This window comes from Psammomys obesus, unplaced genomic scaffold, assembly GCF_907164565.1.
Source record: "Psammomys obesus unplaced genomic scaffold, mPsaObe1.curated_primary_1811, whole genome shotgun sequence".
Classification (NCBI taxonomy): domain Eukaryota; kingdom Metazoa; phylum Chordata; class Mammalia; order Rodentia; family Muridae; genus Psammomys; species Psammomys obesus.
This window is the reverse complement of record NW_026591598.1, coordinates 6,837,486-6,855,615: the sequence shown is the minus strand read 5'-3', so window position 1 is coordinate 6,855,615 and position 18,130 is coordinate 6,837,486. Positions and strand designations below refer to the sequence as shown.

General features: G+C 47.6%; 1 protein-coding gene across 1 annotated transcript in view; it reads left to right on the top strand.

Annotated features, from left to right (window-relative positions):
- Positions 1 to 783: 783 nt before the first annotated feature.
- The window catches only part of CUNH1orf94 (chromosome unknown C1orf94 homolog), a 43,709-nt gene continuing 26,362 nt past the window's right edge, over positions 784 to 18,130 (top strand). The window contains exon 1 of the mRNA XM_055611513.1: positions 784 to 1,097. Coding sequence (XP_055467488.1) covers positions 784 to 1,097 — 314 coding nt within the window. The remainder of the gene's footprint in view (positions 1,098 to 18,130) is intronic.

Below are 18,130 nucleotides of genomic sequence, written 5' to 3'. Positions count from 1 at the left end.
GGGAGCTACTGGCACGCCAATCCGCTGACCCCGCCCGGGCTTGCCCTGCCCAATCGGCGCCCTTTTAAGGGTCGGGACCCTTTGCGGTGCCGGGAGCCACAGGTGTCCGCTGGGGACCTGGGCCAGGCTGACTGCCAGCAACACCGCATTGGAGATATCTTTCCTGGGAGGCAGAACAGCAGCAGCAGAGAGAGAGGGACAGAAGGGGGCGGCCGGGAGAGCTAAAGCCAGGACCTGAGGCGGGCTGGGGCCTTTAGCCCTCGGAGTGCACCGGATCCTTGGGAAGGTGGGAACCCACAGTCCCATGGCCGGTCCAGGCCCAGTCTACTAGCAGTGCCCCGCCCCTACCCAGCCCCTCTGGCGGTTTGGCCTGCGATAATGGGCTGAGTCCCAGGCCCTGAAAAGTGTCACAGGGGTGTCGCAAACGGGGGAGTGCCGGGTTCTGTGGGGAGAGCCAGTCCTCCCCTCCAGCCTTTCCCAGATGTCATTCTGCCCGCCCAGGCGCTTGGTTCCTGAGTTCCGGGCCATTCCACGGTTACCAAGTTACTGGTTTTTGTTGACTTTTAAATATTTTCTTCTACGGGAGAGGGGGAGGGGGGCAAAAGTCAGGAAAGAGCAAATACAAACAAGTCAACATAAGCCCCCCCTCCCCAAAAGAAAGTTGCCCCCTACTCCCCATCCCTACCCAAACCAAAGGCCTCTGAAACCCACCCCTTGGCTGGAGCAACAGCCGGCCAGAACTGACTACTTCCCAGGCCCAGTCTTCAGCTCCATTTCTGGTGAATGAGGTCTGGTGGTGGACAGTCCCTTTGTCTCCCAGCCCTGGGTGGACAAAGGGGCTTCCGGAAAGAGAGAAAGAGGATGGCCAGTGGAAATGGTCTCCCTCCATCCTCGGCCCTGGTGGCCAAGCGTCCCTCCGCCCTGGGGCCATTCCCCAGATATGTCTGGATCCACCAGGACACACCCCAGGATAGCCTCGACAAGATTTGCCATGACATCTGGAAGAGAGTTCAGGGCTTGCCGGAATCCCTGCAGCCCAGGACCTCGTTGGAGAAACTCTCTGCCCCCATGACTGCGACTGTCAGCTTCCAAGACGAGTGAGTAGTCCCCAGTTTGGTTGATTGTCAAGGGAGGGAGGGAGAATGAAGTCTGAGTTTGGGTTGAAAGCTCGTGTCCAGTGTTAAATTCTTATATAGATTTTCTCCATTCCCATAATACTGAGTCTCAGTGGTTTGGTGGAGCTGGCCACGGTCCTGAAGTTGCAGAGGCGAGCAAAGAGACCATTCCTGGCAACTTCTTTTCCAGCAACTAAGGAGACTTTTTTTTTTCTTTCATTCTAAAGGCATAGGAGACTAAGATGAAGATCTAGGGTCCTTGCAAGAGCATTCTCGCCAAGCCAAAGGGTTAAGTGACTCATTACTGTCCCCAGAGGCAACTAGATGATCACTCCCTGTCTCCCAAGACAAGTCCAGGGATTAGCAAGATGAGTCTTGTGGTTGGAAACCACATCTGGAATCCCCTAATACAGAGAGCAGCTGTCCCATTTAGCCTCCGCAGAGCTACTGCAAGAGCACACATCAAAATATTTACTGGGAAGGCATTGACATATTCAGAGGACATAATAGAAAATTAAAGTGCGGGAAGATGCTGTAAATAGCCGGTTTCCCGGATGGGAAATCCCATGTCTGGGAAACACAGAGCTAAGTGTTTGTGTACTAGGGAAACACTGAGGAGATATCGTCGGGGCTGGTTATTGGAGAGAAGGAGCAGAGAGGAAGAGGGGATCTCATTAGGAAAGGAAGAGCATCAGCTGTGGTGATTAACGCCACTGCTGAGTACTCTTTCAAAGCTCTGCATCTTCAAAGTGGGCTGCAAGTGTTAATTAATCCTCCCAGCATCCCTATGACACAGGTATTAGTGTCCCCATTTTACAGATGGATTAAGTGTTAATAATTAAGTGCTAATTAAAGACTGAGTGATAATTAAGTGTTGTCTGCCCCGAAACACATGCTCCAACTCAGTTCAGATACGCTCAGGAGTGAGGGGAACCATTCAGGCATTTGTCAGCTGCCTCTGGTTTCAGGACTCTTCAAGCAATAGCTGGGTGGGAAAACAAAGTACAGCTGAGGCTCAGGTCTGCGCTTGCTGCAGTCCCTTTGCAGGCTCCTTTGCTGGTTGCAGATGAAGGTGGAAGGCATGCTGGTTGCTTCTGCTTTCTCTGCCCTGTGCTCAGCAGGACCCGGCTCTGAGGGAAATGGCCTTCCTACAGCCAGAATCCTGCCGTTAGCCTGTTCAGTGGCACTGAACTCCTTTGCCATCTGCTCTGGGACAGTGCCTTGGCACGAGGAACCTTAGGTCCGTACTCAGCTCTCCCAGTGGCCAATGAGCTGATCGTCCACTTTCTGGATCAAAGGTCAGCAGCAATTTCCAGTAGACAGCCCCTTCTCTGCCAGGTCATACCGAATTCATGGAGACAGACTCTACTTCCAGTCTTCACTTGGCCGGAAATTGAACTGGCCTACCTTTGGCCGGTTGCTTCACTCCATTTGGCCTTGATTTCCTCATCTGAAAATTAAGGATGATGCACCCTGCCTTGTCTGCCTGAGTCGATAACGAGGGTCGAATGTGATGGGAAACAAAAAAAGTGAAAGATGAATTATACAAACAAGGCTGCCTTAATGTGTAATTCATTGAGTTTGGGGGTGGGAGGGTTACCCCTGTTGGCTTTCATCTAGGGTTTTCATGTTGTGCACCAAGAGGGTCCTTCAGATGGCCACCCTGGAGTCAAGCAGGCTGTTCACAGGGCTGGTCTCCTTCTCCCTGACCCCATATGCTTCAACCCGAGCTGTTCAAGCTTTTGTCAATTTTACTAACCGGAGTTCTGAGTATGGTTGCATTTGACAGAGTTTTGAGACTGAGCAGAGACCCGGGAATCCATTGACTCCGATGAATAAACCACATCATAATTGTTTAGCCATCCACCCCGTGGAACACAAGGAGCTCTTGAAATGAAAGCCAGCCTCGCTGCTGCAGGCAGATAACCAGGCTCAGCCCCATGCTGACTGCAGAACCCGTGACTGTGTGATTGATCCCAGCTTTGGTTTCCTCATCTGCCAAATGGGGCTGATGGGAGGGGCGGCAGGAGGTGACAAATCAGGATTGTCCAGTGGTTCTGCTAGCAATTAGGATTGACAGATTCCCTCTAATAATGACAATTATAATTTCTGTAAACTCTGCTGTTTTTTTTTGTTTTTTTTTACTTTCACTACTTGCAAACTCAAAATATAAATTAGGAAAGTGAGAGTCCATGTGCATATAGACCTAAATTTCCATAATTATCAAACTGTGCCATTCCAATTTCAATTGCTCCTCTCCCTCCTTTTAAGAGAAATTCACTCTCATTTATTTGTTTGTTTTCATAAGACAAGGTCTCACGATGCAGCCCAGACTGGCCTGGGACTCATTCATTATACATCCTAGGATGAACTCAAACTCACAGCCTCCCAAGATGTTACAGGGGAGTAGGCTGAGGTTTGAATTAGTTCCTCGGCCTGAGGTCTGAGGTTCTACTCCTAAGAAAAGGGTAGAATTTCAGAAATGAAGTACTGGACCATCTTGGCCCAGCTGTAACCAGGTTGGCCATCTTCCCCTACAACGTGAGACATCTCTTTGCAGTCAGTTTACCCCATGCTCTGAGTGATCACAGACAGACTTTAAAACCAGAGAGCACGCCACAGCGCCTTGTGTGTTCAGGCCATGAGAAAGCTGCCTACTGTTCTTTTTCCTGCCTAGTCCGTAGAGATGGATTTGGTGGTATCTCTTTGCAGGATAGCTAAGGTTTTGGATCTTGTAATTCATAAATTTTAAAGATTTTTTTTAAAAGTATGTGTGCGTGTGTGTGTGTACCACATGTGTGCCTAGTGTCCACAGAGGCCAGAAGAGGTCATAGGATCCCCTCAGTCTGAAGTTGCAGACTGTTGTGAGCTGCCATATGGGTATTGGAAAAAATTGCAGCTGGGTCTTCTGGAAAAGTACTCTGCGCTCTTAAACTACTGAGCCATGTCTCCAGTCCCCAGAAAAAAAAAATTTTTGACCCTGTCCCTACATGTCATGGAAACCTGGACATGAACTCTTGGAGGCCAGCCTGAATTTCTTGAGTCATTTCCTTGCTGACCTTGTCAAGTACTCATCATACCTCTCTGATGGAGAAATCTGAAGCTGTGAGCTCTCTCAAAGGGGCCTGAATCCCCTACAGCTGAAATCTCTTCCCTTCAAACTAAGTGACCTGCATTCCCTTTTGGGGGAACTCCAGAATTAATCTATTCTCTCTGTGATGCTTTAGATGGTAAAGGATGGCAGATGATCCCTCAGGACTTTTGTTTTCTTTTGTTTTTATTTTGCATGCTGAATACCCTTGGTTCTCTTTTCCACCTTAACTGACTCATTTGTTGGATTCCTCTTTACATTGCTGGTGCTCATGACAGTGGGGGTCCCCAGAACCAAGTGCAGATATGTGGTTGGGACCAGCGCATGCTGACTGTATATGCTCCTCTGCATTTTATGTTCCTACTAGTGATGACTGGCACCGTGGTCACGTTCCTTCTCATGCTGTTTGCTCTAGAGGAACATAGGAGTTCATTTATTCAATCAAAAAAGTATTTGTTAAGAAGGTACAGTGCTTAATGATAGGGGGTGGGGGGACAACCTTTCTGAACCAGATGAAAGAACAGAAAATAAGTAAAAATTTAAAAAGTCTGTGATAGGTGCAAAACATGAAAATGTTGTCACTGGAGGAGACCAACGATAAGCATGTAAAAGTGGTGAGATAATTTCAGAGAGCAACAAGTGTAGTGATGGAAGCAACTTCCAACGACGTAACAGCAAGAGACCCATGAGACTGAAGTGTAGGATCCTTTGAGTCTCAGACGCCAAAGAGCAGCTGGCTACCTGGCAATCCTAGAAGAAACATCTAGGTGGAGGACAGGGGGACACAGCAAGCACAAGGACCCTGAAAGGATGATGTGAGCTTTGTGGCCGGAGGGACCTGAAGCATGGGGACATGGCATCAGTTGAGACCCACATACGGCTGGTGAGGTCTCAGGAGGTCTCAGAGTGCCACCGCATAGAGCGTAGATCCACTGCGTGTTTGCTGGCAGACCCTAGGAGTTTTTCAGAGATCCCTTTAGTTTCTTGTGGTGTGTGAGAGGAGTGAGGGGTTTGTGGGAAGATGCTACATTAGGGCCAGCTGAGGCCCACATGGATAGTATCTGGACCACAGTGACTGCACCACAGATGGAAGGCGTGGGGGTTCCATGTGCCACATGAGGGGCCAGGGACCCTGCTGAGGGCTTGGGCACAGCGAGGCTCTGAGGGTGGAATGTGGGGTTTCTAGCTTGGGTTACTGGTTGAACAATGGTGCCATTTAAAGAGGTGGGGAAGAAGTGGGGAGAAACGGGTTTTGGCAAGAAATCAATAGTTCTGTCTAGAGTCAATTAAACTCCAGAATCTTGCTCAGTTATCTTTTAATTAGCCTTAAATTCGGGCTTAGAGAATTGTGGCTAGCCACTTACTGACTCATATTCGAGGATAACATCTTCATTCATTCGCCACAGCATACACTAATAAATTCCTCAGCCTCAGAATGGGGGCTCTGGGTTTTCTGTTGCCTCCACTGCTCCGACTTGCAGAGCAGTACTTGTTGATTTGTTTTTGTTTTAATTCCTCCAACAAATGCTTGCCATTGCCTTCTGTAGGCCAGGCCTCAGGGGCATGGGGCTAAGAAGCGCAAACCCCCTTCCCTTGAACTGTTGCCAGTCCAATGAGTAGGATAGCACACAGACTCATCATCAGAAAGCAGCAATACCCAGGAAACATTTAAGGCACACATACTGTCTTCAAGAAAATGTTTTGGTTTAAAAAACAAAATAAAACAAAACATTATTTTGTGATGGAAAAGAGGAGACAGGGCCTGACATCTTTCATGGAGCTTCGGTGTCTTGCAAAGGATGAAGAGTGATATGTAACAGTAAGCATGCTAAGGAAGGAGCATGTGGTTGAGACTTGGGGAAGGCTTTAAAAATAGATTGGGTGCCCCTGCACTGTGAGTGTAGTAGAATATGTGGGTACCTGGAAGGAGATGGTGCCATCATTAACAATAGCTTCACTATCAAGGTTTCCATGCTCTTGAGGATGGAAAAGGTAGAGCTTGCGGAAAAATCTCAGCAAGTCTGGAGAAGGATGGGCGCTTCCTAAGGATGGACCACACCATGAGTGAAGAAAGGAGTAGGAAGGTGACCCTGGTCTGGCTGGCTGTGCTCAGCTTCCCTGACTGATTTCAGGCCCTTCCTGGGCAACTGAGCTTGTCAAATCAGGTAGAACCTGGTTTACAGCATTCAAAGGCTTTGCGGAGGATCATGTAAAGCCAGATTCTAGCAGGAAGATCAAGTCTGCAGGAAGAAATCTGTATGAAGCATCCAAAATCCAAACAAAACAAAAAGCAAAATCAGGAATGAGCCCGGTAACCTGGTGCTTTGTGCTTGATGCTTGAGCCAATCTACACAGGGCAAGCCAGAGAGACTTCAGAAGCCAGAGCACCGCCTTGTCTGAATAACTCTCCCAACAGGGCAATTTTTTTCTACTATTGTTATTAAGCAACTGAGTGGATTTACTTTGCTAGAAAAATCGCTTCAGACACACACTGTCTTTTACCATTATCTTGAACGCTTGCAGCCTTGAGATGAGACTGAAAGTAACAAGACCCACACGTGGAGACCCAGCCTGGTGCCCCATTCCAGAAGCCAGTTCTGGGTATCTTTGTGGTCTAAAGGGATAAGCTATGCTTTCTTCCCCTCCAAGAGTCAACACCTCCTTGAGAGTCTGTGGAAGGCAGTTGGGCCCCATGCTGCTGGAACACATATTTTCTGCATCTCTCACCAGGTGGAGAATGATAGTGGAGACCCTGTGGGCTGCAGGTTGGAACCCATAAGCAGATGTGTCTCTCTCCCCAGCTTCCCAGGCTGAGTCTCAGCACCTGTCCATGTTGTGTGATACCCGCATCCTTGCTTGTCATGTGAGCTAGTACATGGCAATCAAAATCAAACAAAACAAAACCAGGAGTGAGTCCAGTTAGCTTGGTGCTCTGTGCTGAAGTTCACTCATTTCAGTAGATCCTTACTTATTCCAGTCTTCTACCCAGGACAAGCCAGAGAGACTTGGGAAACCAAGGCACTCTCCTGTTTGAAGGACTCTTCCAACAGGGCGTTCTTTCTATGGTTGTTAGTAAGTGGTTAAGTGAGTTGGAGAGACAGAGACTCAAGAGCCCCTGGCCTTTCTCCTCTGGTTCCTTCCATCAGGGCCTTTGAGTCATTCCTTCCTCATTGTTATCATTTCTACCATCATTCACTTTCATCTTCTGGTGCATTTGGTCCCTCCTCCTGAAGGATGTCCTCTTCCCTTCACCGACTTCATCTTCCTGAAGCTTGTCAAGAGCTCTGCTCAAGCATCTCCCACTGGCCCCTATTCTTTTGGCTAGGCTGGCAGCCCTGTGTAGCATCTCTAGACATACATTTTGCTGTTCTCAATGTTCTGTAATCCAAGCTGAGCACCAGCAGGCATACATGGTCTTGTCTCTCCTCAGGCTATCAACTATCAGGAATGCCTTTCTCCTTTTATCTGTTGAGTTCCTATGTGCTCTTAAAAACAGGGGATAAATATGCTATCTCCTGTATCACTGAGGATTGAACTGGGGACCTGGCAAGTGTACTATCCCTAAGCTTCCTCTGCAGAGAGTTTCTGTTCACTTCAGTACTTTAAAACAAACAATTATATTCCCCTTCTTTTTTTCAGGGTTTTCTAAAATTCTATATGACAGAAACTAGACGGAAGGATTAGAAACATGGCCCTCCTTAGCTGAAACCAAGTTACTTAGGATGTGTCCCTTGTTGTCCTCATCTGAAAAGTATAGAAAGGTTACAGTGACTACCCCGAAGGGTTGTGTTGGTGGAGAAATGAATGTCATGCCTTCATGGTACCTGGAATAAGATAAAAGCTCTGTTACTCATTGTCATTACTACCACTGCCACCATAATCGTCACAACACCATCACTGTCATTATCATTACTGTTGCCATCACCATAATCATGGCTGTTACTATCATCGTTCATCATTTTCACCATCATTTATCATTACCAGCACAATTCTTAACATCATATCATCATCACCACCGTCAGCATCACACCATCACCATCATTGTCATCATCATCATCATCCCATGGCTGTAACTATTATCATCTTTATCAACACTAGTACCATATCATCATCATCATAACCACTAATCACACTGCCATCATCATTGCCATCACCATCACCATCACCATCAACTTTATCACAGTCATTGCCAACATGATCCCTCTCACCATCATCATCACTGTTTCCATCACTATCAACATACTCCTCCTCCTCAGCACCACCACCACCACCACCATAATTACCTTCACCATCAACATTTCACCATCAAGGATGAAATGAGAGCACAAGAATGCAACAGGGAGAGGAGAGTTTATGTCTCCTGCGTCAAGCTAAAGGAAACCACTCAAGTAAGAAAAAGAGATTTGTGTTAACCATGGCAAAAATGAAGAACAGGTTTAGGTGACTCTGCTACTCTTATTGTCTAATGAGAGAAAGCAGAGGAAATAATCCCAAGAGAGAAATGCCTCCCTGGCACCAACGGCAGAGTAGTGTGGTCTTTATAACGGTGATGGAACTGAAAAGCCAAACTAAAGCCAGTATTCTCGTTGCTGTCAGCTCCTTCCTGGTATGGGAGCCTGGTGTTCTGATGAGGTGATGATCACCAGATGCAATAGGGCACACTGCCTCATGGTAACAGCCCCCTGTAGCACTGCACCACGGGGTTCCTTAAGGACAGGGATGGTGTCTTACTCATCTTTGTCTCTCCAGCGTCCAGCCAAGTTCCTGGCACTCCGTGATTATGCATTATGAGTGAGGGAGGAAGTGAATGATGGATGAGCCATTAAAATGCCACCTTGAGGAGAGTGAGGCCTAGAGGTGGCTAGGATCCAAGCAAAGGGTCACAGCCAACACAGAGAGCATTGAAGCATATGGGGAGAGAATATCATGCAATCTAAGACGTGGCAGGTTTTGTCCTTCTGCCTTAGGCTGCATGAAAGGGAGCTAGCACATTCTCAAGCAACTTGCATACGTGAAGCTCCAGATGTCAGTTACTCTTATTGCCTTTTCCTAGAAACCTTTCCGTGTAGATGGTCACCATTACTCTCATTTTGTGAATGGGGTTGATGAGGTTCAGAGAGGTTAGGCAACTTGACCAGCTGGAAGGGAGCTGAGGAAAGATGGAAATCCTGAGGGGTTTCCATGTCTGAGCTCACCGGACAGCAGGCACCTTTCTCAACAGCCTTTGGAGGCTGCTTAGCACCAGGAGCCATGAGCCGGGAAAGATGATGAATCACGATTAACGTCCCGCATCCCATGTCCCCCTTTGTAATTTAATTTTATGGTTTCAGGAGCTGTGTCGCAGGTTGTGGGAGCCTGCAGAGATGGGCCACCAGTGGTTTGGTTTAATCCCCTTTTTAATATCTTTGTTGCAACGTTCTTTCCAATTCAGCTCCCAAGTCACATTAAAAAAATACCTCTTCCTTGGGGTAAGCCTTCCCTTATTAAACAGATTCAAATGAAAAGTTTTAAAGATAATTTGAACGATAAGAATCACTCGGTAGCTCACAAGCGAAGTTCCTTTATTGCTGTATTTATTCCCAGTATTTCCTGTCTCATTCCCCAGCTGACTGAGTCCCTCATTCCCCACACCCCGTTCTCCCAGGTCTCTGTCCCACTCAACATTTTCTCCCCTCAGGGAGTCTCAAGGAAGGAGCATAGTGTGGATGGGCATGACTTACTTCCAGTTGCCAATGACTGATAGTGCCAGGGTTACTGTCAAGACTCTAGGAGAGTTACACCAAGATATTGTGTGTGTGTGTGTGGCTACTGTGAAGGTTGTTGTTTCTCTAATTTCTTTCTCAGCTCATTTGCCTTTTGTTCACAGGAGGGCTACTGATTTTTTTTTCTTGAGTTAATTTTGTATCCAGCCACTTTATTGAAGGTGTAGGCAAGGACCATGCATGTAGAGGACCGAGACCCTCTGCTCAGATGTAACCCATAGGCAGCTCAGTCTTCATGTGTGTCTCTGAGTAAGGGGAGCAGGGGCCATCACTATCATGAACTTGACTGCCTGCCCTTTGATCACTTGCCCCTGGTGATGCGGTCTTGCCAGGGCACAGAGGAAGAGGATCCAGGTAGTCCTGATGAGAACTGATAAGCTATGGGCAGATGGCAGAGGATGAGAACTCCCCCTTTCAGTGGACTAGGGGAAGGGGGTGGAGAGGAAGAGGGAGGGACTGGGAGGAGTAGAGAGAGAGGTCTTAAAATGGGGATAATATAATGAATAAATTGTTAAATAAATAAATAAATCTAGGGCAGTGAGAGACACATCTAGGGTGTCTCTAAAGATAACATGGAGGAAAAGCAGAAGGGGAAGTAGGGGGTGGGCAAGGAAGGACCCACTCAAAGTGTTTATACTTGGGACCAGTTCCACTCCCTAATGCCCAGGAATCTACTATAGAAACAAATGCTTTGCCTCTCTTAGACACTCTGGCTTACTCTCTCGAAGGTGAGAAATCCCAGGCTGAAAGTTGAGAAGGGAGAGTTCCAAAGAAAAGCATGGTAGGTAGGCAGGCAGAAGACTGATCTTTACTGAGTCCTTTATGCATTGCCAGGGCACTTAAGGAAGTGGGCTCTACTCAGCAAAGACCTTTGCTGAGAAATGTGATAAACAGGCTTGGCATTCTGGGAGCAGAGCGATTTTACAGTGTTGCTACCTTTGACCGGGATGGTGTCACCATCCGGTCCCCACTTAGCAGCTGAGGAAATGAGGTCTCAATGATTTTACACCTTGGCTGGCACTTGTGTGGCATGGGACTCAGGCTGTGTAGGTATGAACCTGGCCTGCGGGACTCCACAGCATGCTATGCTGCCAGTTCCAGCTCTCCTGCTCCCTCTGCCTCCTCTCAGTCAGAACCGCTAACATTTGCATAGCGCTCCTTACAATTTACCAAGTGCTTTCACGTTCATCATCTCACTTAATCCTGCTGAGGCCTGAAGAGGGGAGGAGGGCTGGCAGGCCAGGGAGGCCAAAGCCTTTTCAAGGCCCACTGTCTACTCCCTACCAGAAAAGAGAGGGCAGGCAGCTCAGCAGGGTTCCAGGTACCTTTGGGACACAGGCTGTGTAGCTGACCGCTGAACCCCACCTCTAAACTGAGAGTAGTAGTCTCTTGGTGGCCAGAGAGGTGGACTCAATGTTTATTTGTAAGCAAGAAGGCTATGGGTGTGTGTGTGTGTGTGTGTGTGTGTGTGTGTGTGTGTGTGTGTGTAACCAGGTTTTATGTGTGGTTTTAGGATGTATGTGTGTACTTGGCTATGGTTGTGTGTATGTATATGGATGGATATGTGCATATGTTGTGATATGTGGTATATGTGTTTCACTGTGGTGTGTATACATGATTGTGTGCATATACATGTCTCTGGGGTAAATGTCTATGTGCAGGGGTGCGTGGGTACATGCATAACTGATGTGTGGCATGGCTGCAGGATTATGGGGAGAGGATGCCCAGCAGTTCACTGAGTGTTGGACCTGAGCAGAGGGAAGTCGGAGGAAGACAGGCAGCTTTGAACCAGCTGTCCCTCTTCTCTCCACATTGGTGACAGGCCACCCCGAGCAGTGTGATACATGGGAATAGAATGTTGGCTTCTGAACCCATGTAGGCAGGAAGAACAGAGACGCCACTATCCTCAGCCCTAGCCAGGATAGGTCTCCCTTGGGGAAAATTCAGGCCAGCCCATGAGCCTCTGTCTCCCCGGGGGGGGGGGGAGGCTCTCCTTCTCTGGAGCCCTTGGGTACAGGAGTCTAGGTTTTTGTTTTTTGTTTTTGTTTTTGTTTTTTTTAGAACTTACCGAACTCCAAGCTCCTCTGGGTTTTAAAGCTTCCATTAATAAATCAGATATTATTCTGATGGGTTTTACTTTATATGTGACTTGTGATGTTGGGGTGTTTTTCTGTTTTCTTTTGTTTTGCTTCTTGTTTTATTTCTTGCATCCTTCAATTCCCATGCTTTGTTGTGAATATATAATGTTTTAAGTGTGATGTTCCACGGGGAGTTCTTTTCTGGTGTTCTGTGTGCTCCTTGTATCTATATGGGGGTGTCTTTCCTTTTCTTTAGAAAAATTTCTCCCATGAACCTGTTGAAGATATGGTCTAGGTCACTGACCTGGCATCATTCTTCTTCATATATGCCTATTTCAAAGATTTTGGTCTTTTCACAGTGTCCTACAGTTCCTGAATGTTCCTTTCATTTCTTCATCTTTGTCTTCATCTTCCTCTTCTTCTTTGCTTGTGTGGTCTAATTCCTCTACTTCAACATCAAGTCCTGATATCCTGTCTTCTACTTGATCCACCGTGGGGTTCCCTGCGCAGTTTGAGTGAGCAATAGACATGAAGCAGAACCTAGAGTTTTGTCTTGAGTTCACGGTTGAACAATGATGACATTTAAAGAGATGGGGAAGAAGTGGGGAGAAACAAGTTTTTTAAGAAAACAATTGTTCTGTCTAGAGCCAATTAAGCTCCAGAATTTTGTTTAGTTGTCATTTAATTAATCTTAAATTTGGACTCAGAGAACTGAGAGAATTGGGACAAGCCACTTACTGGACTCATACTAGAAGATTACATCTTCCTTCATTTGCCGTATCTCTAAAATTCCTCAGCCTCAAAATGAGGGATCTGGGCTTCCTGCTGATGTCATTTATTGGGCTGTTCATTCGCTTTCTTGGTTTCTTCCACATGTGCTCATCACGACAGTCTGTGGGCCAAGCCCTGAGCTTTCTAATTGGATTGTTGAGTTTTTCAATTCCATCTTCACTTCAGCTTGAGTTTTCTCCAATATTTCTCTACTGAATTCAGTTTTCAAATCTTGAATAGTCCTTGACACTTCCCTCTGCCATATGTTTGTGTTTTCTTGGCCCTCATTCAGGCATTTATATTGTTTGCTAGTCTCATTAAGTTCATTGAGCTGGTTTGTTATGTCTTTTTTAAACTCCTTGAATTCTTTGATGAACTTGATTGTTCTTTTAAGTGTTGTGTCTTGAAGTTCATTTAGGTAATTCTCATGGGAGAACAATTGGACTAGTGGACTAGTGGACTTTATGGGATATACTGTTTTGGCCTTTCATATTATTGGTATTTGTGATGAGACCTAGATGTGTGGATTTTCTTATTTTGTTGGTTGTGTGTCTGTGAGTCTGAGGCTAGACCTGAGGGTTGGGATAGTGGGGAAAGGCAAGATTCCCAGGACATACCAGGTCGGGCTGGGTCACACATGTGCCACCCAGGTTAGGCCTGCAGGTTGGATATGGTCTGGGAAGGTTAGGCTCAGGATGGGCCAGGCTGGGATGGCCCACAGGATACATGACTAGGACCAAACCTGGAGGTTGGAAACTGTCCAGGCAGGACTCACCAGACTGAGTCTGAACATACAGGTTTAACCCAAAATAGGTCTGGAGATTGGGGAAGGTAACAGTGGACTAGAGTCATATGGAAACACCGGGCTGGACTGAAACACAGGCTAGGTAGGCCTAAGTGATTGGATCTCAGCTTATCAAGGTCGGTCAAACACCGTAAGCTCAGTGATTTGCAACTACAACCACATACTTAGCCTCCCTTTCCATGGTTAAGCATTGTGGGCTGAGTTTAGCTTGACTGAACTGAGCTGGTTCCATGGCTAGTACATGCTTCTGCAGCTGGGCCTGACTACTGTGGGCTGAGGTGCCCTGGAGGTTTCCTCCATTGGGTGTGTCATCCTTCAGCAGGTTAGTCTGGGCTAGTCTGCGTGGAGGCGAGGTAGGGTAGTCAGTTTCCAGAGAAACAACAGGTTAAGACTAAATTGCGAGCATGTTTTAAGTCTTTGATTCTTACTGAATCTTGAAGAGAAGCAGCTGTCAAAGGATTTGACAAAACCGTGATGAAGCAGAGGTGTTTCACCAGATAATCATATTACCCCACTGAGGCTATAGTGGAGAGTGTTGAGGGTGTTATCACGTAATAAAGGCTAACAGTTACTGTTAATTGTCATAAATAGGCCCCGTGGCTTAGATATGAGGTCATCTGTAAACGATCTGGCCTCTGCTAAATGCTGGGTAGTTGAGTCTAGTTTCTGTCTCCCTCCAGAAATTTGCCTCCTAGCTACTCTACCGAGCTGTTCTCCACCACGGAGACAAAGAGCCTTGAGGTCAGAGGTCAGTCTGCAGATGGACTACAGTTGAAGCTTGACTCTGTGTGTGTGACTCCAAAGCCTTCTACTGGCTTCTCTTTCTAATCAGCCAGGGCACCTGGCCTGGGTGATGTGTTTGCCATTGCTCTAAGATGCCATGTCTGGAAGAAAATATTTGTCTTGGTGTCCTCCTTTGGCACTAACAATTTCCTGCTTGCAATTTTTTTTGTTGTTTGGCTCAGCCGAGTAGCAGTTTTCATCTTTGCTCTGTGTTATCATGTACACAGAACTGCTGCTGGGGGAGCTAACAACATGCTTGCTTAGTCATTACGCTGGGAAGGGGTGCCAGCCAGCCAGTAGCCTTTCTTTTATATACTTTACACAATTCTGTACATTGCAAATGCAGAACTAACACAGCACTGGGGCCACAGAGCACACCATCATCTTTTTCAGAGGCTGGTGAGGCAGAGGGGCAAGGATGGGCCTGGAGTCCCAGAACCCTGGCATGGGTTCGTACTTGATTCCTTTATCCGGAGCTCAGGAGTTGGGCTGACCTTCCTGGAATGATTCGCTAGATAGAGTCGGGTCGGTTTTGTGGTGCTCATCAACCCAAAGGCAAGAGCGAACACTGAAGGAGGGCTGCCAGTGCTAGCAAAGCTCAGGGGGAGGAGGTGAGGGGCTGGTGGGATGGTCCAGTGGTTAAAGTGCTCTGCGCAGACATGAGGACCTGAGTTCAGATTCCTGACACCCAGATAAAGGCTGGCAATGCACATCTGTAATCCCAGTGCTGGGGGGCGGGGCAGGGACAAGCAGATTCCCTCAAGCTCATTGGCCAGCCAGCGTAGCCAAACCGATGAGCTCCAGGTTCAATGAGAGATCCTGTCTCAAAAATAAGTGAGTAAAGTGGAAAGTGACGAAGAAAGCTATCTGACGTAGACCTCTGGCACTGATGGTATACACCAAGATGAATATGCATACATACCTGAAACAACACCTCGTACCTCCACCCTTCCCCCTCCCCCACGACTTCCTATTGGATTCCAGGAAATGTGTGCTTATCTTTGTACTTAGTAAAGTTAGGTGGTACTTGGGAAATGTTCCCTCAAAACCCCAGGTAACTGCTGAGAGTCAGGTGTAGGGTCTCTGAGGCTCTGCACAACCCAGTGCCCACAACAGTCAGGGAGCATGGCCATCTGATGAAAGGCCCCCACCTGTGCCTGGCAGGGAGTGCCTGGGGAGCAGGCTAAGTGGGAGGGTTTGGAGGAGTGGTCTTTTGACCAGCCTAAGGGGATGCCAGTCCAGAACCGAGAGAGAAAGCAAAGCCAGACAGATTGCAACAAGTCAAGGAAGCTGGCACCATTATTGGCCAGGAGAGGGGAGGGGGAGTACACAGCATAGGACAGAGACAAGAGAGTTCCTCCCTTCCTTTAGCCAACACATCCTTTCTGAGCTGGAGCTTTGTGACAGGCGCTGTTCTAGGCTCCAAGGCCTCTGTGACTACCAAGACAGAGTCCCTGCCTTTGTGGACTGCATATAACACGGAAGGAATATCTTTTTAATAAAAACCCACTATGACAGGGACAGTCACCATGAAGAAGAAAACAGACTGATGGAGACCCCCACAGAGCATGCTGAGAGAGAAGACCATTTCTTTCATAGTCAGATAGGAAAGGACACTTGGAGGTTATGGGATCTGAACTGACACCTGAAAGTTGCAGAGAAACCAGGGACGCTCAGGGGATACACTGAGCATTCACTCCACAGAATATGCAGGGGTCCTTTGTCGCACAAATGAGCTTGGCATTTCAAGGGGTAGAAAAAAAGACCAACCTGGTGGAAGGAGAGGGAGATGGGCCAATTCGTATAGTGTCCTAGGGATCATCAAGGAGTTTGGATTTATCCCACGGGTAATGAGAGTCCACAAGACGGTTTTAAGCAAGGGAATTGCTTGATCTGATTTCTGAGGATGTCCCTGCTCCGTGGCCATGCAGTTTTCTAAAGCAAACAAGAACGAGCCAATCTTATTTTCTTGGGGATAGAGAGGGCTGAGGAGGCAGGGAAGACATGGGATTAAGGACTTCTGGGTCTGCGATGAATCTTGATCTCAGCGGGCTGTTTGATAAAGGTTCTCACAGAGGTATGGGTGGTATGGAGTCCGTTGCTTTGTTTTCTCCACATGCTGATACCCTAACCGGGTTACTGTCATGCTACTGTCCTGCTGCAAGTAGGGTCTTTGGCAGTGTCCTCATGGCTCTGCCCCGGACTCTTTCCTAGCTAGACAGTTCTAACTGTAAATTGGTGGAAGATTCCAAGGACATGCTCATCAGACATGCTGCTGACATGTGGCTGTCAGGGATGGCTAATGCCACAGATGACAGGCTCAGGAGTCGCCATGGTGATCTTCCGAGGGCTAATGTTATGGGGATGGAGAGGCAACATCCCTGATTGCATTTAGATTGGGGAACAAAGCCCAGGCAGGAGCTGGGGCACTTTGATGGAGGAAGTCTCCAGGAAGGAGGCTAAAGAGGTTGATATAGCCCAGGAAGTGGACCAGCTGTATTCCCCTACACAGGCCTCCTTCCTAGAATGACGACAATATTCTTAGTCTTTCAGGGCTACTCTTCCAGTCTGTGAAGTGGGGATGATACCATCAAGTGTCTGGGAATGTGGAAGGGACCAAGTGTGTGCTGAATGTTGCTCTCTGGCCTCCCGTTTGCCTTGTGGTAGATTTATAACAAATGATGCCTCACGTGGCCTTGGGGGGGGTGCCTGGAGAGCTCACAGCTGGGCTGTGCACCTCTATTCTAGGCACAGTGCTTTCTTCTAGCTGTTAAACAACCCCATTGACCTGGGCAGAGCACCCAGAGGGGAATGAGCCGAGTGAGTCAGGTTTGAATTGTTCCAGCTGCCCACAGCAGTCTGGTGTTGGTGACAGGCTGGGCAGAGGTGGGTTAGGGTGTCTTTTTACAGATATAATCACTGATAAGAACACCGGTCATCTGGCTTGCTATGCACCAGGCTTGTGTTGCCTTTGCCTAACTTACCTACCGCACAACATCTAATGCTGAGAGGCAGTTACTTCCTTGACAGAACGGGGAAACAAGGCTTAGACAGAAGGTGAGGGGCAGCACAGGAATTGCCATCCAGCACCCACTGCTCATTTTCCATCGCCTGGCTCCCAGGTTGGGAATGATGGGAATATCAGTTGATGTCAAGTGAGAACCATGCCTGGGGTGTTTTGATGCAGGGACCTCACGGTCTTTTAGAAGGTGTTTTCTATGGAGGGTTTAGGGGATAACTCAGTCATTCAAGTACTAGCCTTTCAAGTACCCTTGGACCTAAATTCAACTCCCATAACCTACACAAAAGTGGCAGGTGTGGTGGTATGTACTTATAAGCCCATCCCTAGGGAGGTGAAGACAGGAGGATTCCAGGGGCTTGCTAGTCAACCAATCTAAACTGATTGATGGACTCTGGACCAGTGGGAGACTCTGTGAGCAATGTTCCTAAGGAAGACACCTGAAGTTGACCTCTGGCTTCTGCATGTACATAAGCACACAACACCCCACCCACCCACACAGGTAGTCTTGCACACACACACACACACACACACACACACACACACACACAAACACACAGAGAGACACTGGGAAAAAAAAGCTGCTTTCCTACTACTTGGTGCCTTTTTGAAGATTCAGCGCGTGACTCTTGTGTGTGTATGTGTAACCCAGAAACCAAATATAGATGCCAGTAGACTAACGTGATGGCCCCAGGTGTCTGCCTCC